General features: G+C 43.9%; 14 protein-coding genes across 14 annotated transcripts; 8 read left to right on the top strand and 6 right to left on the bottom strand.

Annotated features, from left to right (window-relative positions):
• Nucleotides 1-113: 113 nt before the first annotated feature.
• Nucleotides 114-707, bottom strand: LALA0_S03e07426g (LALA0S03e07426g1_1; the record flags this gene model as incomplete). The annotated part of the gene is made up of 1 exon (XM_022773395.1): nucleotides 114-707. The coding sequence occupies one exon, from the start codon at nucleotides 705-707 to the stop codon at nucleotides 114-116; it is 594 nt and encodes a 197-aa protein (XP_022627873.1).
• A 1,314-nt stretch (nucleotides 708-2,021) lies between these two features.
• Nucleotides 2,022-2,946, top strand: RPN13 (LALA0S03e07404g1_1; the record flags this gene model as incomplete). The annotated part of the gene is made up of 2 exons (XM_022773394.1): nucleotides 2,022-2,524; nucleotides 2,598-2,946. The coding sequence occupies 2 exons, from the start codon at nucleotides 2,022-2,024 to the stop codon at nucleotides 2,944-2,946; spliced, it is 852 nt and encodes a 283-aa protein (XP_022627872.1).
• A 133-nt stretch (nucleotides 2,947-3,079) lies between these two features.
• Nucleotides 3,080-4,171, bottom strand: URA4 (LALA0S03e07382g1_1; the record flags this gene model as incomplete). Its single annotated transcript, XM_022773393.1, has 1 exon — nucleotides 3,080-4,171. The coding sequence occupies one exon, from the start codon at nucleotides 4,169-4,171 to the stop codon at nucleotides 3,080-3,082; it is 1,092 nt and encodes a 363-aa protein (XP_022627871.1).
• Nucleotides 4,172-4,458: 287 nt separating this feature from the next.
• DPH2 (LALA0S03e07360g1_1) lies at nucleotides 4,459-6,177 on the top strand (the record flags this gene model as incomplete). The annotated part of the gene is made up of 1 exon (XM_022773392.1): nucleotides 4,459-6,177. One exon carries the CDS (start codon nucleotides 4,459-4,461, stop codon nucleotides 6,175-6,177), a length of 1,719 nt encoding a protein of 572 aa, XP_022627870.1.
• A 298-nt stretch (nucleotides 6,178-6,475) lies between these two features.
• Nucleotides 6,476-7,079, top strand: CNB1 (LALA0S03e07338g1_1; the record flags this gene model as incomplete). The annotated part of the gene is made up of 2 exons (XM_022773391.1): nucleotides 6,476-6,527; nucleotides 6,604-7,079. The coding sequence occupies 2 exons, from the start codon at nucleotides 6,476-6,478 to the stop codon at nucleotides 7,077-7,079; spliced, it is 528 nt and encodes a 175-aa protein (XP_022627869.1).
• Nucleotides 7,080-8,719: 1,640 nt separating this feature from the next.
• Nucleotides 8,720-9,835, bottom strand: CDC73 (LALA0S03e07316g1_1; the record flags this gene model as incomplete). The annotated part of the gene is made up of 1 exon (XM_022773390.1): nucleotides 8,720-9,835. The coding sequence occupies one exon, from the start codon at nucleotides 9,833-9,835 to the stop codon at nucleotides 8,720-8,722; it is 1,116 nt and encodes a 371-aa protein (XP_022627868.1).
• A 150-nt stretch (nucleotides 9,836-9,985) lies between these two features.
• On the top strand, nucleotides 9,986-10,879 carry PEX19 (LALA0S03e07294g1_1; the record flags this gene model as incomplete). The annotated part of the gene is made up of 1 exon (XM_022773389.1): nucleotides 9,986-10,879. One exon carries the CDS (start codon nucleotides 9,986-9,988, stop codon nucleotides 10,877-10,879), a length of 894 nt encoding a protein of 297 aa, XP_022627867.1.
• Nucleotides 10,880-11,949: 1,070 nt separating this feature from the next.
• Nucleotides 11,950-12,738, top strand: CCW14 (LALA0S03e07272g1_1; the record flags this gene model as incomplete). The annotated part of the gene is made up of 1 exon (XM_022773386.1): nucleotides 11,950-12,738. One exon carries the CDS (start codon nucleotides 11,950-11,952, stop codon nucleotides 12,736-12,738), a length of 789 nt encoding a protein of 262 aa, XP_022627866.1.
• Nucleotides 12,739-13,076: 338 nt separating this feature from the next.
• ART10 (LALA0S03e07250g1_1) lies at nucleotides 13,077-14,363 on the bottom strand (the record flags this gene model as incomplete). The annotated part of the gene is made up of 1 exon (XM_022773385.1): nucleotides 13,077-14,363. The coding sequence occupies one exon, from the start codon at nucleotides 14,361-14,363 to the stop codon at nucleotides 13,077-13,079; it is 1,287 nt and encodes a 428-aa protein (XP_022627865.1).
• A 1,637-nt stretch (nucleotides 14,364-16,000) lies between these two features.
• Nucleotides 16,001-16,864, top strand: ATP10 (LALA0S03e07228g1_1; the record flags this gene model as incomplete). The annotated part of the gene is made up of 1 exon (XM_022773384.1): nucleotides 16,001-16,864. The coding sequence occupies one exon, from the start codon at nucleotides 16,001-16,003 to the stop codon at nucleotides 16,862-16,864; it is 864 nt and encodes a 287-aa protein (XP_022627864.1).
• A 150-nt stretch (nucleotides 16,865-17,014) lies between these two features.
• Nucleotides 17,015-17,218, top strand: LALA0_S03e07206g (LALA0S03e07206g1_1; the record flags this gene model as incomplete). Its single annotated transcript, XM_022773383.1, has 1 exon — nucleotides 17,015-17,218. One exon carries the CDS (start codon nucleotides 17,015-17,017, stop codon nucleotides 17,216-17,218), a length of 204 nt encoding a protein of 67 aa, XP_022627863.1.
• A 194-nt stretch (nucleotides 17,219-17,412) lies between these two features.
• On the bottom strand, nucleotides 17,413-18,666 carry IDP1 (LALA0S03e07184g1_1; the record flags this gene model as incomplete). The annotated part of the gene is made up of 1 exon (XM_022773382.1): nucleotides 17,413-18,666. One exon carries the CDS (start codon nucleotides 18,664-18,666, stop codon nucleotides 17,413-17,415), a length of 1,254 nt encoding a protein of 417 aa, XP_022627862.1.
• A 2,503-nt stretch (nucleotides 18,667-21,169) lies between these two features.
• COX8 (LALA0S03e07162g1_1) lies at nucleotides 21,170-21,406 on the bottom strand (the record flags this gene model as incomplete). Its single annotated transcript, XM_022773381.1, has 1 exon — nucleotides 21,170-21,406. One exon carries the CDS (start codon nucleotides 21,404-21,406, stop codon nucleotides 21,170-21,172), a length of 237 nt encoding a protein of 78 aa, XP_022627861.1.
• Nucleotides 21,407-21,772: 366 nt separating this feature from the next.
• COX9 (LALA0S03e07140g1_1) lies at nucleotides 21,773-21,955 on the top strand (the record flags this gene model as incomplete). Its single annotated transcript, XM_022773380.1, has 1 exon — nucleotides 21,773-21,955. The coding sequence occupies one exon, from the start codon at nucleotides 21,773-21,775 to the stop codon at nucleotides 21,953-21,955; it is 183 nt and encodes a 60-aa protein (XP_022627860.1).
• Between the last annotated feature and the right edge of the window lie 103 nt (nucleotides 21,956-22,058).

The raw sequence follows: 22,058 nt of genomic DNA, 5'->3' as shown, positions 1-22,058 counted from the left end.
TTTAAAGAACCGTCCAGTCACTTGAAACGATGTAGGATTTTTTTTTTTAGCGAGACCTTCTATGCGCCAGCCACTGGCGTCAGTAAGGAAAAACACGACTAGTTGTAAACCTCTCAGGTTTTATCAATTTTGGGTTTCTTACTGTCCGGTTCCTTTGGTTCGTGTACTTGTTCTGCTTCTGAAAAACTTCCTATCTTTTCGAGCTGTTTGAGCAAGAATTTGAGTCCATGAATGGCAAATTGTTGCATGTTGTGACACCTGTCCTCGCTATCGGTGTTGTAAGTTGCAGAAACGTCTTCATTGGGTCCTGAAACCCCATAGTACACGGAACCTACGGCTTGTTCGCTTTCGGCGGGCTTCAACATCGGCGAACGCGATGCGTATCCGGTTTCTGACAATGTGTAAGTGGCGCCAAGCTCAAACTTAAGATTGCGCGCCAAACGTAGTGCAACGTCCACGCTGGGACCTGTGTAATCGTGTATTTCTTGCTCGTTCCAACCGCTCAGTTTGAGCCGACTTTTCAAACTGTACACCATGATGCCGCCATGAAACCATTCAGACGCACCTGGGATAGAAACCAAATAGCTTGAAATTAATCCACCACAAGCAGCCTCACTAACGGCTAGAGTTTCATCGCGCTCAATTAATATTTCAGAAATGCGCTTTACAACACGAGAAGCCTCAGAAGGTGGGAATTCAGCCGTCATTGCGCGGTTAAACATGGAGGTGTCAGATTGAGAATACTTAAACATACATTTTTATATTATTGTTAATATTGGTGTATATTTTGACGTGTTCGTGAATAGCGATTTTGATCAATCAAACGGCTGAAGCGACTGTCGGCCAGGGCTTGGAGGCCCATATGCCTCGTAATAGTGGGAGGTTAGTGAGACTAGATATTAAGCTCAGCTCGATTATTATTGAAACCGCTGGAAATGCCCTTTTGAAAGCTTTCTTGTATCTAAATTAGTAAAATACTGTGGCTGTAAAGAGCTCGTTACGAACAACGACGCCCGAACACTTAATAGATCGGTTGGAAACAACTAATTGTTGGATAATTGCCGGTTGTTCAACCCTTTTTCGAAAAATTAGCTTTCGACCCTACTGCCATCAATAATGGGTGAAGAAAATGCATTTCAATAGCGGATTCGGTACTTTCAGAAAACCGTATTTTTTCCTGCAGCATTTCTTGCTGGATGAAAGGGAAAAGTGGCTTGAAATCATCAAGAAAGTGTTCCAACGTCGGTAAACTTGTAATCCACATGTATAATTTGTTGTCATTTTTACACCTTCTGTCGCCTACTATCACGTGCGTTGCGTGTCAGGACTTTATCGAAGTGATAATTATTGAAAGAAATGGTACATTGCATGTTGTTGTTTAGGGACTTGGAAGTCGCTGTATTTTCATAACGTCGTTGTTTCGTAATTCATAGCTTCTGGTTACTTACTTCCCTGTTAGTTATTCCGCTATTGCAGCAATTGGCGCACCATTCAACAGTCCAAATCATATATCACGAGTTTCTTAGTTCTCCTTGTGGAATCCTCCTATATCATGAATTATTATTCTCATATGCATACGCGTTTCTTACAATATACACCACAGCAGTTCTGTTTCCCACAGGTCCCTGTAAGTGCTACCAAAGTTTCGAATCAAACAACAGTTTACGCGCCCCCAAATCCATTCGAACCCTCGGAAACTCCACAATCGCAATGGGAAGCATGCCCCCTCTCGAGGTTTGCATTTGCCATAATATATACCCTTTGACTTAGGCAATGCTTCTCCTTCGCGTGCCTCATCGCTTCTGAATACGAAAAGAGTTCGTTCTCATTATCACTTTAGTCCTTCGTGACGTCAATACACATTTTAAAGTCCTTTTATCACTTTTACCCTTAGTGACACCACCGTCCGATCTAAATTATATATTCCACTTAACTTACGCACGAATCGTAGCGAGATGGTGTGGCAAAGCGTTTGTTAACAGACTTCCACCATCTTTGGCAACTCCTTAAGCTCGAATCTCATGTCTGAAACCCTCAAATTCAAGGCCGGCATAGCCAGTTTCGATGAAACTTCGAAAATCTGTTCTCCAACCCCTATCAAGGGAGAAATTATTGTAAAACCTTCAGAGGAAGCCGAAGATTTCTATGATTTCCAGTGGAAACCCATCGAGAAAGTTGCATCAGGAAATGTGGAACCAATTGAGTTTATTCTGATTCCAGGTTCCACAAAGTGGACTCATATCAAATCTTGCAAAAGCGGAAGAGTGTTCTGCTTGATCTTTTCATCAGACGAACAGCACTTTTTCTGGCTTCAAGAGAAGCACCAGAACTCTGAGCAACTAAATGAACTTTCTGAAGCCGATAAAGCAATAGTCAGGAAGTTCGAGGAGCTTTTAAGTTCAAAAGATGATGAAGAAGAAGGAGAAGAAGAAGAAAAAATAGTACAAGATCTAGAAGCTTCTGAAGTCCAGGAACAAGCTCACGACCAGGATGTTGACATGGATCTTGGTCAGCCTTCAAACCAGTAAGTACGTATACGTGCTGTTCTCCCCTTTTGAATGACCCAACCTGATCCCATTTTTACTAATCAATCGCAGACCAATCGCTCATATTTTCGATTTTTTGCCCAAGCAGCTACTCATCAACTATGTTGAGTCATTAGATCCACAATCTGCTCAATTGAGTCGTCTTCTGGAACATTTGCCTTCAGATCAACAGCGTGACAAAGCCGCTTTGATCGAATGTCTTCGTGGCCCTTTTTTCTACCAAGCAACTGACTCGCTCTCGAGAACTTTGCTGGAGGGTTTCGAGGCATCCCTCGCAATTTCGAACGGCTTTGGGTATCAGTATTCAGGCGACGGGATTTTAGGGTTTCTCAAGGGAGTGAGGGCAAAAGCCAAAGAAGAGCAGCGGGATCAAAGTAAATCAGTACAGGGTAAGAAGTGACGTTCTTCTGGTAACCGTAAGCCTTATATACGTGATCCGTACATATCCTGTCCGTCAGTGCACTTTTCAAATCGACTTGCCAGCCGCTGCTACAATATAGAATACATGATGCGAATTTGACCTTTTCGGATTCTTATTTAGACTCTGACCATCTGGTAGACCACTTCAACTTTTCGCAAGGCTTGAACAATAGAACTACCAATTCTTGACTGTTGGAAAGCGCATCGGGCACCGGTTGTTCGTTGCGGTAGAGAATAAGCTCATCGCGACTCTTAACGTCCTCTTGCTTAATGCCATAGAATGACAATCCAAAGTCGGAAACAAAACCCTTCAACTTGTCTAGGGCATTTTGAGCATCAAAAACCTCTGCGACGTAGGGAATCGCTAGCGATTGTGTAAAAACACCGGCGCAGACGCCCGCGTGCTTTGCCTTGCTTTCCTGTGGGTGAGGAGCCGAGTCTGAGCCAAAAAAGAAGTAAGGTTCACCGGAAACTGCTGCCGCGATAAGGGCTCTCTTGTCACTAGGCAATTTGGCAACCGGCTTGCAGAAATTGATAGGATTACCGGCCCAGTCATCGATAGTCAAAAACAAGTGATGGGCTGTAATTGTTGCTGCCACTTTCACCTGCGATGCTTGCTTGACATTCTTGTTGAGATCTCTTATGGTGTTTATGGCAGCCTCTGTGGTGCAATGCTCCAGGATGATCTTCAAGTTAGGAAAGTCTTGGTGCAGTTTACGAAGAGCGGGCAAAAACGACTCCTCTGCATTCAAAACGTGAATATCGTTGCCCTCTTCACCCACTGACGGCCTTTCTCCGTGTAAGTTCAGAACCAGGTTCTCTTCCTCCATAGCCTTGAATATAGGGTAGAAATCGCTGAAATCGTTTGGGTCCACTCCGGCCGCCGAGTTGGTGGTTACACCCGCAGGATAGCATTTCACACCCTGGATAGCCTTTTGGGCCGCAGCCTTATGGATAAGCTCGGGACTCAAATCTTTGCACAGGTAAAAACTCATCAAAAACGTGGTCTCAGGCGCCAGTTTTTCCAGTTTCTTCTTATACTCCACAACCCGGTTCAACGTCGTCACCGGTGGCTGCAGATTGGGCATCACATACACTACCGATACACCGCCTTCCCGGATAGAAGGCGTCACCAGCTCACACATTTTACCGTCTCTGACATGGACATGCATGTCGCAGGTAACACCAAGATTGATTTCGTCCATGATTTTATGTTGTATCCTTACCGATTAAAGAGCGTTTCAAAGATGCTGGAGACACTTTAAATGGCTTTCTGGAGTAGTTTGAGTCAAGTTCTTAAAGCCATTGTTCAAGATGGGATAATTTTTCAAAATAGATGTAATTTTTCAAGCTCATCGCATCTCATCTCATCGCTTGATGAACAATTGTATAAAAGCATGCAATGATACTGGCAAAAGCCCTGAACTTAGCTTGAACTTTTCTTTGAAGTGGGTATTGGGAGCACATATTTATAAAATTGAAGTTTGAAGAAATGTCTGAAGAATCGGTGGCTGCACCAGCGCTTTCAACGACGCAAGGCGATGAGATATTCGATTTGGGCAAATTTGATGATGTTACGAAAGATCGATCAGGTTATTTGGGCCAAGTCCCTGATAATCGAACAGATCTGGTGCGGCTGATTTCAAAACACTATCTGGTGGAGGAAATCGTGCAGTTTTTGAATCAAAATGTTGAGTTTCGTAAGATTACTTTACAGTTTCCGGATTCGTTGGTCCAGGATGCAGCACTGGTAGCGCAATTACTGGAGCAAAGTATCACTCAGGAGTCTGTCGGTGTTAGTGTTGAAGTACAAGCTACGTGTCGTGAGGATCGTTGCTGTGGTTCTAGCTCTGACTCTTGCCAAAATCGAGAGGCAGCCGAAGAGAGAAGAATTTGGATTCTGGCAGATACGGCCTATAGTGCATGCTGCGTTGACGAAGTAGCTTCCGAACATGTGAATGGCGATCTGGTTATCCATTTTGGAGATGCATGTTTGAACGCCGTTCAGAAACTGCCCGTGCTTTACTGCTTTGGTGAACCGTTCTTCGACGTAGAGGACGCAGTTGCACAATTCCAACAAAGATATACCAGCCATGACGAGAAAGTGGTACTTATGGCCAATGCACCCTACACGTGCCACCTGAAGTCGCTTCACGACAAGCTGCGAGCCCTAGGATATCTCAATGTGCTTCGGAGTGATCTTAATGAAAGCTATGCAGGCCCCACAGCGTCTTTTGTGGGGCGTCAAAAAAAGAACAGCGCATTGCACACTGTCTTCACATTAGACAACAGGGTCATTCTGAGCGACGATCAGACGCTCAGTGTGAGTGAAGAAGAGCTTCAAGACCAGTACGATCTGTTTCATATCACAATACCTGCGGACCCGAGGCTTCTTTTTCTGACGACCAAGTTCAGATCTCTGAGCATATACGACCCTTCTGGTAAGTCTGTGTCGCAAGGTCCGTTCCCATCGCTCATGCGCCGCTACAAATTTATGCATGTTGCCAGAACAGCTGGCACGATAGGGATTCTTGTCAACACTCTATCGCTAAGGAATACTAAAGAGACTCTGCGGCGTCTTGCAAAACTCATCAGAGACAACGGGAAAAAACACTACATGTTTGTGGTCGGGAAGCCGAATGTAGCGAAACTTGCTAACTTTGACTCCGTAGATGTATGGTGTATCTTGGGCTGCGGTCAAGGTGGGATAATTGTTGATCAGTACAACGAGTTTTACAAACCCATTGTCACTCCGTATGAGCTCTCGATGGCTTTGAACCCCGAAGTTACATGGACAGGTCAATGGGTTGTTGATTTCAAGCAAGTATTGGAGGGTCTAGAGGACGACCCTGACATCAATACTGCACCAGAAAACGGCGACACCGATGCTCCGGAATTTAACGCTGTAACGGGACAATACGTCAGCACTTCAAGGCCACTGAGGAACATTGCACACTTGGAAATCAGCGATCCGCGTGACAGCGACAACAAGCAGCATGCTACTCAACTAGTAGAGAAGTTTTCCGGTGCTGTGACAATTGGCAACACCTTGTCAACTTCTGCCATGCATCTTCAAAATCGACAATGGTCGGGTCTGGGAAGCGATTTCACACCAGAAAATTTCGAAGAAGACGGTGCAACTGTTGAAGAAGGTGGCAGCGGGATAGCAAGTCAATATTCTTTTGACAAACAAAATAAAGCATCGCGTTAAGTTGACCGGCAGACGGTATTCCAAAAATTGAAGAATTCATAAAAGATAGGTAATGATTGGTCGCCAAATTTTACAGGACTACTTTAGACACTGGAGAAATGGTGTGGATGATTCTTTATCCAGAAGCTTTGACCTCAGGAACTGGCTACTGCGTGGATGTCGCACTGATCTTGTAAAAATCGCATTGGACGACACCGTCACTTCAAGACGATATTAATTTAGCGAAAGCTCATCGATACCTTCAAATTTAACAACTTCACATCAAGACAGTCATTTCGGAGCCAACCAAGCTTTCAAGATGGGTTCTGGTGTCTCCAAGGTCATGGATGACCTCTTAGAAGACACGAATTGTAGGTAGAGTGTATAACAAAGACCGGTTTCTCTGGCACAAGGTATCAAAAAAGTTACTAACCGAGCTCATTGCAGTTGACAGAGACGAAATCGAAAGATTACGGAAACGGTTCTTGAAGTTGGATAGAGATAGTTCTGGCTCCATAGATAGAATGGAATTCATGTCGATACCTGGTGTTTCTTCTAATCCGTTAGCAGGAAGGATTATGGAGGTGTTTGACGCAGATAACAGTGGAGATGTGGACTTTCAAGAGTTTATAACAGGTTTATCCATCTTCAGCGGACGTGGAAGCAAAGATGAAAAACTAAAATTCGCCTTCAAGATATACGACATTGACAAGGACGGCTTCATCTCGAACGGTGAACTATTCATAGTGCTGAAAATCATGGTGGGAAATAACTTGGAAGACGAACAATTGCAGCAAATTGTCGATAGAACGATCCTGGAAAGCGACAAAGATGCTGATGGGAAACTCAGCTTCGAAGAGTTCAAGAGTGCCGTGGAAACCACAGAAGTGGCTAATTCTTTGACATTGAGATGCGATATATGAGATGGTAGGCAAGAGGCTAAGGGCGTTGTTGATTTTCTCGCAGCCGAGGCAATAAAACGTATACCACAAACACGGTGCTTTCCTTAAGAGTCAAAATTCAGCAAGCTACGGCCTTTCATTGAAATTGTGTCTAAGCCGCATTTTCAACAAACTCTTCCTCTTCTCATGGTCCCCGATAATTTTTAGACTTAAAGACTGAGAAAAGGTCGCGCCGTAAATACCTAACATGTCAGCATGAAAGGTTTCGGTTCCTGGATATCGAGGTGCCTGGGTCGCAGAAACATTTGTAGACTAGCCAAATCCGAAGCCTCATAGGCACCAGGGTTAAGAAATGATTATTGAAAATGACCTTGCATAGGATACGAATGAATGGGGTCGCAGCAGCATACTACAAATAAACGTCCAAAGGTTGGGCTTCGAGAGTTCTCGCCGAGTGCCACGAAACGCGTGGCTCACGATTGAGCTATGCCGGGAAAATAGACAAATAGTTCATATGACTGAAATGTGACGCTTTCCAACGTAAATATGGTATCATCGAGCGGACAAGCGACCACTTAGTGATCTCGGTGAGGCGTGTGATTTGCGTTGCCAAAATGCGTTTTTATTCGGTAGAATCCCAAAGAACTTAATAGCACTATCAGCGAAATAGTGCAACTGTATTGTAATAAACTTGAACGCTTTCATGACCAGCATATTTAGATTCAGCGGTCACCGAAAATCATAAATTCCGGTGATTCATTCGGCAACAACTGGGCTTCTCTCAGTCGGATAAGAACTTGGTCTTGAACAAGTCATGTGGAATATGGAGACAGTAGACCGACCTCGTATTACTGGCGGACAGCCTGCTGGTAATATAAAACATTTGTAACGTCCTCTTCTGGTGCTCTCGAATAATTATTAGATTCTAGCGCCAGACGCACCGCATCTTCGATAGTACTTCGTCGAGGTGCTTAGAACCTTCTCATGTAGAGATCAACTGAGATTGAAGGCTACACAGAAAGGCTCACATACGGGCCCTTCGCTATCTGTCTAATAGATCTTTAATCTACAACAAGAAACCTAAGAAGACTTCTTTCTTCTCACCTGAAAAGAGCCTATGACAGCCTATGACAGCTCTATCGCATCCTTAAAACGTCTTGAACGCAGAGAACTATTATATATATAGTGTCTCCTGAGGTGATATACTCTTAAGTCTTTATGTTGAAACGTAGTCAGTTGGTATTGATTTGCTAGACTCTAATCTTCCTTTCCTACCTCTGAGATTAACAAAAACTATCACCTTTGAAATCAATCGTGCGGAAAGTTAATACCACCGACATGCTGAAAGAAGGTGGTATTGGGATAGAATGAGATGAGCCACAGCGTAGTGAACCATTCAGATTTCTAACAATATGGAGACGTCATAAGGTCCGTTTCGATAAGCAGTAGACCAACGAGTGGAATCTGAATTTAGTAGTCTACCAGAACGTTTGGTATGTGAAGAACTCTTAAATACTGATTCCTTTAGAAGGCTTCGAGCGTCGGTTTCGAAAAAGCTGGAATTCTTCTGACGTAGTGTTCCTTTTTAATGAAAAAAGACGATCCTTAGCATCCAACCAGCAACGCAAAACCTACTTTTGCTGTGTTTGGATCATATCTCCTCACTGGAAACCACGACTCGCTAGTTCCTTTTCCATAGTGTTCCAGAAATATCTCAATACTTCCACATCGCGAAACCGCTTGTTCTTGTCGAGCTCCACTCTTTGAACATTCCATTGCTCCACATGTTTAGGAACCACGTCGCCTGCAAAATAAAAATAGTAACCCTTGCAGCGCTGAAACAGTTCGGACGGGTCGGACCATTGATAATTGTTGAATTGCCAAGCATGGCCCGTAGTGAAGACCGCAACCACTCGGTCCCAGTATTCTGGCTTCGTGAATAGCCGCGTATTGCTAGCGATCAAGAACTTCACGGGTTTGGCAAACCGATCCAGCTTCTTTGTCACAGTAGTAACATCTGATTGTGGTCCTGGTAGGTCACGTGGATGTACGTATTTCGAGTTCTCCAGAAACTGCTGAATGTTGGCCATCGTGAAGATAGACGAGGCCGCTGATGGTATTAAAATTATTGGTTCCTTTCTCGGCACATTTCTTCCGCCACTTGCAGAACTGTCAGCCTTGGAGATACCACCAGAGCTGCGGTCACCTGCTTTACGTTTACTGGCGCTTTTCAGTGAATGCACTAGCTTGAGTTCTGCCTCTTTTATCAAATAGCCGAAATTTGTGGGTTTCGAACCCCTCAGCGACGAGTTGTGGTCCAACAATACTTTTTCGTGTTCCAGAGCCTCTTCCAAAATAGGATCACTTTTTGTAGCTGTAATGGCCGATGCAGTCTTCGCCGCGGCCACCGGTGTTTCTTGCGGATTAATGAAATCGGAAGTCGCTGCATCGCCCGATAGCCATGCTATCAAGTCCATTCTTTGTAGAAATGAAATGTTCAGCAGGTTTTTCGATTGGCAATCGGCCAAATAATCAGCAGCGGTCGATTCTCGATGCTGCCAACAATGCAGGACTACTTTGAGGGGCACACCATTCCCATCAACTTGGAATTCTGTCTTTTCATTCAGGTTTAATATCACATTGTGGTCCCGATCTTTAGAACCTAATAGAACTTCGTCTGCCTGCGATATATCTTCCGTCTCACCGTTTTCGGAGCTTAAAAATGTGATTGGCTCCTTTTTCACCAAATGAGCTCGCAATTGCTCCAAGCTAGACATCCTGAAGCACCTTTTACCTCTACTTGCGACTGTTTTTATTCCTATTCCTCTTAGCTTTGAATAGATGGTAAACTTTAACATAGGTAATTTATTGAATCGACGAATGAATATGTTCGATGAGATGATCCAAGTTTGAAGAAACCGGTGGTAATGAGCTCAAATCTGGACGAATACGAGGACTTGGACGACCTTCTTGAAGATGCTTCAAAATTGGATGAAGAGGCGACTTCTGCGAACGTGCAACGAGCCGAAACGGCCAAGAAAACAAGTAGTAAAGAAGATACCGAGATGAATGAGGTTATTGACGATTTGCAAGGTGAATTCAGCAAATTGATGCGTGAAAATGGATCAGTGGACTCTGCGGACAACGCCAAGACTACAGAAAATTTCAAGGAGCTACTCACAGCGCTTCGAGATGCTGGATCCAGCTCTGAAACGAAACCCGATATCACTACTGAAGGTGAGGCTCCGGGATTCAAAGACATCGTATCCAATACCCTGGACCGACTCAAAGAAGGAGGTACCAAAGTAGACACGAATTTGATGGAAGAGAAAAAAAAGGGCAATTCTGACGATATTTTGTCGCAGTTGTTGAATCAACTGGTGGATGGTGGTGAGGGGGTTGACGGAGACGATGAAGAAGGCGTAGAAAATGCGATCCAAAGTATGTTAAATCAGATGTCTTCGAAAGAGGTGCTATACCAGCCGATGAAAGATATGCAGGCAGAATTTGGGAGCTGGATGGCCGTGAACGAGACGCTTGAAGAGCACGCCCAAAAAATCGGTACGTACCGGGACCAATTTGCACTGGTGAACCAGATTGTGGCTATTTATGAAACAGAGGGCTACGCAGACTCGACGGCGCGTGCTGAGATTGGCGAGCTGTTGGACCGTTTGGAGCAATTGGGCGATTCGCCTGTGAGTAAAGGTTTCAATAGCTCGGACACCGCACCTGATCTGAGTAAACTTTTGGAAGTCGCCGATGGCGAGGAGTTGCCCGAAAACTTGGATAAGGAATTAGAAGATACATGCAAACAGCAGTAGAGATGATATGACGTAACAAATCTCAGTGGAGCGGAAGGGTCTGTGAACATCGTCATTTCATACGGACAGCGTGCAAATGTATTTACAAACGTCTCAATCAGCACGTACTTTGCCTGCTGCTTATTCATGAAGTTTGACGTATGAGAGTGCCCAAATCAGCTGAATTTGGGCGAGGCTGGAAGTACTGTACAGCAATGAAGTGTCAACAATTGGTTGTTTACTTGTCCGTGTAGCCGGCGAGACGTACTGGATTAGACTATACACGTATTGATGTTCCAATATCACAACAGAGTCCGCAGAATGTTCTCTGCTACGCTTGTAAGTGACTACTTCACCGTCATTACATCACGTGATATCTTCATTTGGTAATTTAACTGACGTCCGGACATAAGAAGTCATAATTTAAGACAATGATTCTAGTGTCCCACCTCACACAAATCAAAAGTTGCGTTTCTTGAAGACTAGATAAGAGGCCCACCGTGCTTATTGTGACTTGAAACACAACACAGTCTACATCATATCATACGAATTATCAATTTGCAACATACTCGTGCCGCATACATACAGTCATTCGTTTTCTTAAATCTACGCTGTCTGCTGCACACACATTCGTAACACATCCAATCTTGATCTTCGAGTCTCGACCGAATGGTCAACAAACCGTCACGTGTCTTAAATTCCTCTTATCGCTTCTAACGAACTGTATTTTTAGCACTCGTCCCGCCAAGTACTCGTCACATGCTCACGAATACATAAACAAACAAGCTTTCCAAAAAAAAATTTCGAAAAGTCCATAAAAAGATCTATATCTGGTATTATATATAAAGCTCGAACGATCTTGAACGGTCTCGAGGAAAGCAGTCTCAAATTCACTTTGAAACAACAAGAAACATCGACTATCGCCGATCTCACTAAGAAACTATTCTGCAACACAGAATTCAATTTCATCGCATTAGTGAATCATTCCAATCGTTTATTCCCGGATTTTTTTGAAGTTTCTACGATCTGAATAGCTTTCTCGAGCATTTCAGTACTCTAACAATTTAAAGACTGAAAAAAATAAGAAAATTATGCGTTTTTCAACTGCCGTTTCAGCCGTTGCGTCTGTCGTGAGTTTGTCCAGTGGAGTATTGGCCGCTGCTCCTCCAGCTTGTCTGCTGGCTTGTGTAGCACAGGTTTCGAAACAATCGAGCTGTGACGGGCTAAACAACGTGAGCTGTTTGTGTGAAAATGATAACGGGAGTCTAAAGAGCTGTTTGAGCTCTGTTTGTCCCGACGGTGACGCGGATTCTGCTTATTCGGCATTCAAGGGTTCTTGTTCCGAGCAAAACGCTTCTGTTGGCTCTTCTTCCAGTTCTGCCTCCAGTTCTGCCTCCAGTTCTGCCTCCAGTTCTGCGTCCAGTTCTGCGTCCAGTTCTGCTTCCAGTTCTGCTGCTTCATCCTCGAGCTCTGCTTCTAGCTCTGCTTCTAGTTCTGTTTCAAGCTCTGTTTCAAGCTCTGCCTCCAGCTCTGCTGCCCCATCTTCCAGCTCTGCTGCCCCATCTTCCAGCTCTGCCTCAAGCTCTGCCTCCAGCTCTGCTGCTCCATCTTCCAGCTCTGCCTCAAGCTCTGCCTCCAGCTCTGCTGCTCCATCTTCCAGCTCTGCTGCCCCATCTTCCAGCTCTGCTGCCCCATCTTCCAGCTCTGCTGCCCCATCTTCCAGCTCTGCTGCCCCATCTTCCATCTCGATCTCCTCTCAAAGCTCTTCCTCCTCTTCCTCCTCTTCCTACTCCATCTCAATTCAAAGCGCTGGTGCTAACATGCTTGAAGTTGGATCTGGTCTAGCTGGTGGTTTGGTTATTGCCGGTATGCTATTGTAAAGAAATCCAAACAAAACAAGCAAAGAAACACGTTTATGATACCCCTCCCAAAACCTTCACTTCAAAAGCATAGAACCCAAACATGGTCTTAATTTACCTGTTCTCAACAAGGTTTTATAAAAAAAGACTTCTACTGGACAAGCGCAACTTGCAAATCAAATGCGCAACTACAAGTCCTTAACTGATTCACATTAAATACAATTTAAAAAATACAAGCAACTTTTCTGTTATCTAGCACTGCAACATCACACATCTCAATTGACCCAAAAAAAAGCCCGCTTTTCAACTACTCCCATTATTTCGGTAATCCTGTCTTTACCGACACTTTCTCTTCGACATCAAATAGCCACTTCGGTCCGGTCCGAATAAAATGGAGGCACATCCGATACCACATACGAAGGGAGCTCCTCATGATCCTCTATCGAGAAGTACCCAATGTCACATATCGTTGTCAAGACTTCTGTCTCGAAAACTGATCCGTTGATGTCCAGCTTCAACCCAAGGCAAAACTTAAAGGCCCGCTTTATGTTGCATGATGCAAAGCTGAACAGTCGGTTTCCACGGTATAACATATTAGTTTCGTTAAATCGATACCGTACAAGCTCTGGAATTTGACTGGTATCCAAAGGCCATTCCATCGACCCATCCTGAGAATTCCTGACCCTACAAATTTTCAGTTCGAAATTAGGGTTTATCTCAACCAATGGAATCGTACCAATCATTGCATTTACCTGGCCCTGTGACAGGTAGTTAACAATTTCTATTAAGTTTAGTTTCAGCTGCAAAAGCTTGATACTAAGCATTTCAGCTGGTTTCCTATTAACCGTCACTGAGATTTGATCAAATTTGTTACATCCGGGTTGAAACAAATAGTCCAATCTGAACACACGATTTAGTGATGGAGATTTGACCTCAACTTTAGCAGCACACTTTGGACCAACTTTGAAATCCTTCTTAGACCAAAGTTTTTGCAATGGACCAGCGTCAGAATGTGTAATTAACGGATGCTCGCCGTTGTCGTAAGGCGACGGCATAAACTCCAGTGCTCGATAAACCTCAACAATTGTATTTCCAGGGGTCAGACGCAACCCGATTTTACCCAAAACAAGAGCAGCTTTCATATAGTAAGTGACAGATCCCGTTTTGTAGTAAGTATTTTCGCAATCCACCATGCCTTCGCCAATTACGTCACTGTTGAAGCTAGGAGGCAACCGTGGGTCTGGCGTGGTTTTATTGAATCCTGAGCTTTCTCTGCCATGATCACCTATACATTTGAGCTGGTTGGGCATCAGAAATTCAAATGCGTAGCTGTAATGACCTTTCGATAACTGAAACCCTTTTTTGGATCCACTCGACGCTTCTCTTATATTTTCTGGTGGAAATAACGTCTGGGTTTGGTGGACCAAAGTATGACTGGAACGAGTTCCAAATGCTCCATTTGTCAAATAGTCGGTATTCGTTATTTGTACGTACGTTTGGGATGTACCCCGGAGCGCGATCGATAATGAGATGATTGAGGCTGGTTTCGGCAGTTCTAAGTCCACGATACCGGAAATGGGCTCGTTAGAAACATAGAATTCGCCATTGAGAGGTCTATTGAGGGCCACATTCAGCTTTGGACCCATACTCTTGGTAAACCTTGTTGCTGTATTCGCTTTTTAAAGAGAACGGATCCAGAAGAAAGAGGGTTCAATTTAAGAGTGTATAAGTGTGTCAGATTACTTGGTGATGAGATGAGGTCTTAAATAGTGTCAAAAACGTAAAGCTAAAAGAGACACTGAAGCATAGATGTGAGAAGCAAATGAATGCATAGTTCTTGCTTGGCGTTAGCGGGGGATTGGAAAGCGATTTTTCTGAAAACAGGAAGTGGCATTTTGGAATAGTTAGGAGCAGTGGCATTTTGGAATAGTTAGGAGCAGTGACAGTAAAAAGTGAGATAATATCAAAATGGTAGTTGAAGAGATCGGTAAAGGCCGCCGGAAAGATGGTACTTAAGGGCTGCTACTCAAATTCTTATTAAGAAGCGTATAATTTAACAATTGACTATTATTTACGGAGGTCGCTTGCGGTCGACTGAAGCTGGTTACTATGAATTTTGGGAAGTATTGATTATGAAAATATCGCATTTGAGTGTAAGGGTGAAAGAGGTGTATTTAGAGGTTTCCAATTTATCTTAAAAAGCTCATTATGCTCCGCGAATGGAGGTTTTGGTTATCCTAGTGCGGCCCACACTTTCAAGTCGAGCTATCATTTTGAGCCCTACGTGTCGCTAAACTTTTACAGTCACGTCATCTCTGTTTTAGCAATCTACTATCTCGGAGGTATCGTCGATTTGGCAGATGCTAATGATCTTGGAGCGCGATGACACTATACTGTGGCTTGGTTGAACATAACCTACAAAGCTGTTGCCCTTTGCACTTATCGGAACTTCCGTCTCTCTAGTGTCAAATGCGTCACGTGCACAGACGACAGCGTCAGAATTGATGAACTGATCACTTCAAATACCACATCCACGACTTCTTGGCGCCACAATCAGATTCACAGGCACACCATCTCAACTAATGTGGAGGCGTTCCCTGAGATTTATGAAATGACATACTTAAGTCAATCTACAAGACCAATTTCAGTACGTTCAGGAGAGCACGGAGTGATCTATATATATATCATATAAGAATGACAAATCACCACAAATGGAGCAATCATCGTACCAAAAACACTCCAGAGACACAACTTTCACTACGACCATAAGCCAGTGCTCATCATTTTGAGGTGAGCTACTAAGCTTGTCTATTAGTCACGTGACTGGTGCTCAAAATGCAAAACGTTGCCACAATATATTCATGTCATTCTTTATTAAGTTTTAAAACTTACTGCACTCTCATGTTTTAGCCCCTGACTCTTTGGGGCCACCACTCTACCATTTTTATGGACTAAATCCGCAAGCGTGTCACGATCGTGTAATGTGATATATGAGAACCTACAGATCTGTAGTAATTCATTCCTTCAATCGCAAGGTAGAGTATCTCAACTAATGTGTGGAAGGTCTCCAAACAAATAAGAAGCTTTGAACCGCGATCTCAGATCTATGAACTTCAAAAAACCAAATGTAGCAACTTCCGTGCACCACCGCCTTCAATATTTGTAGTCACGTGCCTTGAGTAGATGGCACACTTTTCCCAAGGCGTGTATAAAGCTACTCGTGGATCACCTTGAACAAACCAGATCCACTCATCCATTGACTCCTTGGCACACCAGTTATACCATGGTGGCTACTATATACAAACGGCTTTTTTCGGGTTCCGCTAATGTGCAAATTTTGGGCCGCTTTCAAAAACATTTGGTCAACACAGCGCCCAAAGAACATGTGGTGAAAGAGCTGGTGCGTCCAGTGGGACTTTCTGAAGCACCCAAGCCCAATGTAAAATACAAGGAAGGAAACGGGGTTCGTGATCTTTTCGACGAGGCCAAGACTACTCAGAGGACGATGGAATTGGAAATGCAGTTCAGCAAGGGCGGACTCTACGACGTTCATACGTTTCGTAAAACGGGCGGTAAACTATTCTTATCACCGCCGTCTTTTTGGAGACGAGACAAAGCGTTATATTTCCCACACATACATGCACGCAGTCTCTCTAATTCGCAAGATCAAGATGTCGAGTCTTTTCTCAAAGGGAAATTGTCTGTGGTACGAATGTTCACCAGCGCTGCCGGGGACGAACTGGGGAAGTCATATTTTCGTGGAGAAGATGGCCTAGACTATCTCCAATCAGAATTGTTGCTTAACCCAGACAATCAAGGCGTGTCAACGCAAATCGTGGAAATCAACCTAACAGAAAACAAACTCAAGGCTCTTTTTGCAAGACTCGCATTGGGGAAAGTACGTTCCAGCGTACCCAAAGAGCGCCACTCACGGTATTTCCTCGCCGACAGAAACCAGCTATCGTTTGGCATTCGTGAAGAGCTCCAGATCAACAATCTATACACTAGCTACATCTTGCTGGTGGACCCTCAGCTAAAAATCCGTTGGATGGCAAGCGGAGGGGCAGACAAAAAGGACTTCAACCTTCTGTGGAGATGCGTTAGAGCCCTTAAAAAGGAGCTGAACTCGTCAAACTCATCATCGTGATGGCTAAACCAACCTGTACATATTATTTTAGCCGTGGTGTACGGGTGTTTGGACCTACTGATGGGCCAATATCTTAAATTAGCCCTGTAAAGTGTAGGTCTATCTGATCAAACGATGACCACACCATCGAACTGAGATCAAGACCTGTTTATGAGGCCAACAACAGTCCTGAGGTATCTGAAGCCTAGCCCTTCACCACATGCATTGATTTACAGACTTTGGGCGAAGCCCGTGGGAAGATCTTTGTCCTTACTCTTGGCCAGTTACTATGGTCTTTTTTGGACGTGGGAATGGCTTGAAAAAGGCGAGAAAGAGTATGAAGTACACCAGAAAGAGTTGTCTTCGAGCAAATAGTGTGAGGTCGTCGAAAACAATACAGATCAACCAATTTCAAGGTCTACCGGGAGGAAGTGTCGTCTACTATAGAAACTACAAAAGAAAAAGAATATGATCTTATGTCCTCCAAGGGACCATTTATAAATCAATTGTTCGAATCATGCGTGTGATGGAAGAATACGTGTTTTTTCCTACGTAGGGCTCGAATTCCTTTAGGCAAACTCCTTCTCAAGTCTCTTTTCCACGGCACTCAAAAATTCCTCTGTTGTAACATAGGCTGAGCGGTCAGAGTTGCCACACGCCAGAGCCAAGTCCTTTGTCATGATCCCATCCTCCTGGACAGTCTTCAACGTAGCGTCTTCCAGTTTGTGGGCAAAATCGGTCACTTCTGGAGTGCTGTCGAGCTCTCCACGCTTGGCCAGACCTCTGGACCAGGCAAAAATCGATGCAATCGAGTTTGTCGAAGTTTCTTTACCTTGTTGATGTTGTCTGAAATGTCTGGTAACTGTACCGTGAGCAGCTTCACTCTCGAAAGTCTTGCCGTCAGGGGTGATGAGAACCGATGTCATCAGACCCAAAGAGCCGAAACCTTGAGCCACGATATCTGATTGCACATCTCCGTCATAGTTCTTTAGCGCCATGATAAACCCACCTTTGGATTTGATCATTTGAGCTACCATGTCGTCAATCAAACGGTGCTCGTACCAAATGCCGGTCTTCTCGAACTCAGCTTTGTAGGTGGAATCGTAAATCTCCTGGAAAATATCTCTGAAGCGGCCATCGTACTGCTTCAAAATCGTGTTTTTGGTTGATAGGAACAGGTTGAGTTGCTTGGAAAGTGCCAGCTTGAAAGAGGCGTGAGCAAACCCACGGATGGATTCGTCCGTGTTGTACATGGCCAAGGCCACACCTGGAGCCTTGTAGTCGTACACTTGCATGACCTCGGGCTCGGAGCCGTCTGCTGGCTTGTGTACGAGTTCCAAAACGCCCGGTTTGCGGATTACAACGTCGGTAGCCTTGTATTGATCGCCATGCGCGTGACGGCCGATTATAATGGGTTTTTCCCATCCTGGCACCAGACGTGGGATACGTGGAATCACAATAGGCTCGCGAAAGACTGTGCCACCCAAAATGTTACGAATTGTACCGTTGGGCGATCTCCACATTTTTTTCAGTTTGAATTCTTCCACACGTTGCTCATCGGGTGTGATCGTTGCACACTTGACACCAACGCCGTATTTCAAGATTGCGTGTGCTGCATCGTGTGTCACTTGATCGTCCGTCTTGTCTCTATTAGTGATGGAAAGGTCGTAATATTTCAAATCGACGTCCACATACGGCAAGACCAACTTCGTCTTGATACGATCCCAAATTATACGAGTCATCTCATCACCGTCAAGCTCCACCAATGGAGTCTTGACCTTGATCTTCTGTACCGATGATGCCAGGGTCCGTCTGAAAAACATTAGTGTCTAGGGGTTGCGATGGCTGATAGGATGATTATAAGCAGTGAAATGAACTCGTTGGAACTGGACTGCAACAAAGCTTGTAAAAAGGATTATATAAGAATATTTAAAGAAGCGCCTCGGTATTTATACACACGCTTGTTCCTAAGATCTGGCTCGTGTTGGTGCTTTTCTTTCTGAAATAGTCATTTTCTCATCATCATCGTGAATAGTGTGGGGGTTTTTCTCTGACCAATTGTTGTCCGGTAAAATAAGGCATTGTCACTATGGATAGAAAGAAGAACGATAAGGATCGGGAGGAATAGCGGCGGTGGCAAGTGTGATTCATTACATTAAGTCAGCGAATTAGGGAATTTCAGGAAGTAGTTTTGGAGTCAGAATTCGTAAAATTGGTGATGAATTGGTAGTAAGGTTGAAAAATGCGGGTTAAAAGACAGATGGGGAAAAAGTGATATGGCAGATGGGATATGGAGGCGTGTAGGGAGGGATAGACAGTTGGGTGATCAACACGTAGATGTGTGCGATTAATCAGACTTCCGCTATTTTCGAACCTGAAAGTTTGGCAGGTATGAAGTCACGTGCTTTCCTTTGACAACGAACTGGAATGATTGTTGTCCTAGCGGGACTTAGGGAGCTAGGTATCAGAACGTTTGTTTCGAAGCGTAAACTGCCTTTAAGTGACGTTTGAAGCAAAGTTTCAAGGAAAAAACGTCGCTATTCGTCAAGTCACGTGACGAGGTGTTGTATGGTAACAAGCTAGCTTGGGTTCTTGGTTCGGTGCTGGTACCACTAAGCGAGCTTCGCTTCCATTGGCCTCTCGACAGTAATATCGCACATTTTTAAGATTAAGTCGATGTGTGGACGAAATTCCAGTCATTTTTTCGGCACACTTCTTTGAAGTGTAGTTTGAAAAGTTGATATGCACAATCAAGTACAGCGGGCTTTGCCAACGATGTCTTCCCCCAGTATTTGGTGCCAACATCATCAACGATTAATATACCACCATGTTTGTAAGGTAATGAATGCTATTGCAAAAGGTCCCCAAAAATAGTGTGTATTTCTTCACGCCCAAAACCGCTTTCATGACCACTTAGAGGCGCTCCATCATTTTAGCACCTTTCAAACCTTCTGTGAGATTTTAGTCCCACGTATTTGGTGCAAGAAAGAACACCAATCATATATGATTCTCCACTTCTTGCAGTCGAGGTTTCGGACCAGATTCTAACAAACCAATAATTCTCAGTTCGAAAGACAAGCATCAGCTTCACTGTAAGTCTTGCTTGAATCGATTTGGAGCCAAGAAAACATCTCCGTATGAAACTAAAGGTGTCCTGAAAGTTTGGAGGCTCTATACTCATTGAATACATTGTTTGAGTGGTTTGATCTCTAAAAAGAGCAGCCAAATCACCCTATTCTCAGGTCTGGGTCTCGCGAGTTGCCGGATTCCTATATAGTAAAATGGTTCCGCCATACTTGCACTGAGCCGGCTTCGTGCTCGACTAATAGCTTCTACGTTGTTCAACTGGTCCAAAGTTCACTTTGTCAAAATTTACGTCGTCAAAGTTTATTTGTTCACCTGTAGCCGCCGAAAGTTTACACTCACGTTAAGTTGACAATTATGAATCTACGGTAGGGATATGACCTTCTGGAATCCCGCTTCTTTCAAGATACTGTGACCTATCCTCGATGATCCATGAATTGGGTATCCGGTATTCTTTGTCTAGGTCTTATGGTAGGTTTTACCTACATAGTGTCAAAACAAGCTACTCATTCGTGTATCGGTACATTTGATGAGTAGCGCAATTGGTCACGTGACATAATACTCGGTAGCAATCTGACGTTAATAGTGATTAAATGGAACGTGACAAATATGATAAAACGTACAGATATGAACAAGTGAAGTAGATAAGGTATCTAGCGTGTCTTCTGTAATTCTGGTCTTGTTTGAGCTTTGGTTTCGGGGAGGGACGACGGTCTTCGTCAAGGTCACAAATCGGTGAGTGTGGGTGTGTGGGTGTGTCACTTTTCATCCAGGTCACTTTAGACGTCTAAGTAAACCGTACGGGACAGTTTTTCGACATTTTATGCAAAAAATGGTAACCCATTTGATGTCTATGAAAGTCTGGAATCAAACTTGGGCGATTGGTTCATCCCAGCCTTAAAACGGTACAGAACGTTGCCTTACGGAGGGGGATGAGTTTGCATCACGTGACGCAAAAACCAAAAACCCAAAATTTCCTCCCCCAAGACGTTCTCGTCCTCTTTTGCCAAATGCCTACACTATTTCATATTGAAACCTCTACCGTTTGGCTTTTGCCCCGCCCTTCTCTCAAAAAATTCCTATTTTCTTCATTTTTATTGCGTACGTTTCGTACATGCTATGTGTGTTTGTGTGTTTAACTGTGTAGTAATGTTAAAGTAAATCAATGTGCCAGCCTGACAACAATACTGTCAGCCCGTCGTCTGTTCCTTGTTTCCAGGGACCCTGCCCGTTTAAACTCATCTACAACACACCGGATTTCTTCAATTGCACGTACGAAGAAATGAAGGGCACCAAAAAGCCCAGCGTGAACCATCCGAAATGGATCAAGGCAAATGGGATCTTTCTGTTGTGTACTTTCACCGGGATGTTCGTGTAAACACCTTCTTTGAAATGGACCCCACACTGTCTAGAAGTAACGGAAAAAGCTCTCTTCGAGGCCACTCTTGCGGCAGCTCTGGTCAACTGGGGGAATAGCATGCTCTTAGATTGATAAAATATGCGGTGAGGACTTAAAGAAACACTGTTTTATCGTCACTTACAGTTCGAATCACTACGTCAAAAGTTCAATGGAAAGATATCGATTCTCGTCGTCCAAGTTTTCCAATTACGCTTAATTATTGGAAAAAATGTATATATATTGAGATTTTGGATTTTGATTGGCTTAAGATCACATGACTGATATTTCCCGTCTAAAGTGAAAAAAGTTAACGAACTTGACTAACTTTTGACCATTATCACTAGAATCTTGAATCGTATCTTAACTCTAATCTTCAAGTGTTTGGACTTGAGATAAAGCTATTATCTAGTATACTTGTTCCAGGTTTTCTTCCTTCCACTACTAAAATGGCAGCTCTTGCACCTATCACCGGAACTCTAAGAAAAAAAATCATCGCCGATGTCACCATTGGGTTTGCCATTGGTGGTGTTATGGGCAGCGCTTACTGGTGGGGATTCCACAAAAAGCTGGTTGGCAAAAGAGAGGCACATTACGAGAAACTAGCGGCCGAAAAAGCGGCTGAGAACTGAGCTGGTGGGAATCATGAAAACACACTTTTAAAATTGGGTTTTTCTGGATGGGGGCGCCGAGAAAGGTGTCAAAAAAGGACAGAACAGGGCTAGAAAGCATTCG

This window comes from Lachancea lanzarotensis, scaffold LALA0S03 (assembly GCF_000938715.1).
Source record: "Lachancea lanzarotensis genome assembly LALA0, scaffold LALA0S03, whole genome shotgun sequence".
In the NCBI taxonomy this organism is placed as follows: domain Eukaryota; kingdom Fungi; phylum Ascomycota; class Saccharomycetes; order Saccharomycetales; family Saccharomycetaceae; genus Lachancea; species Lachancea lanzarotensis.
The sequence above is the reverse complement of the archived record's forward strand: the minus strand, read 5'-3'. Positions and strand labels throughout refer to the sequence as shown.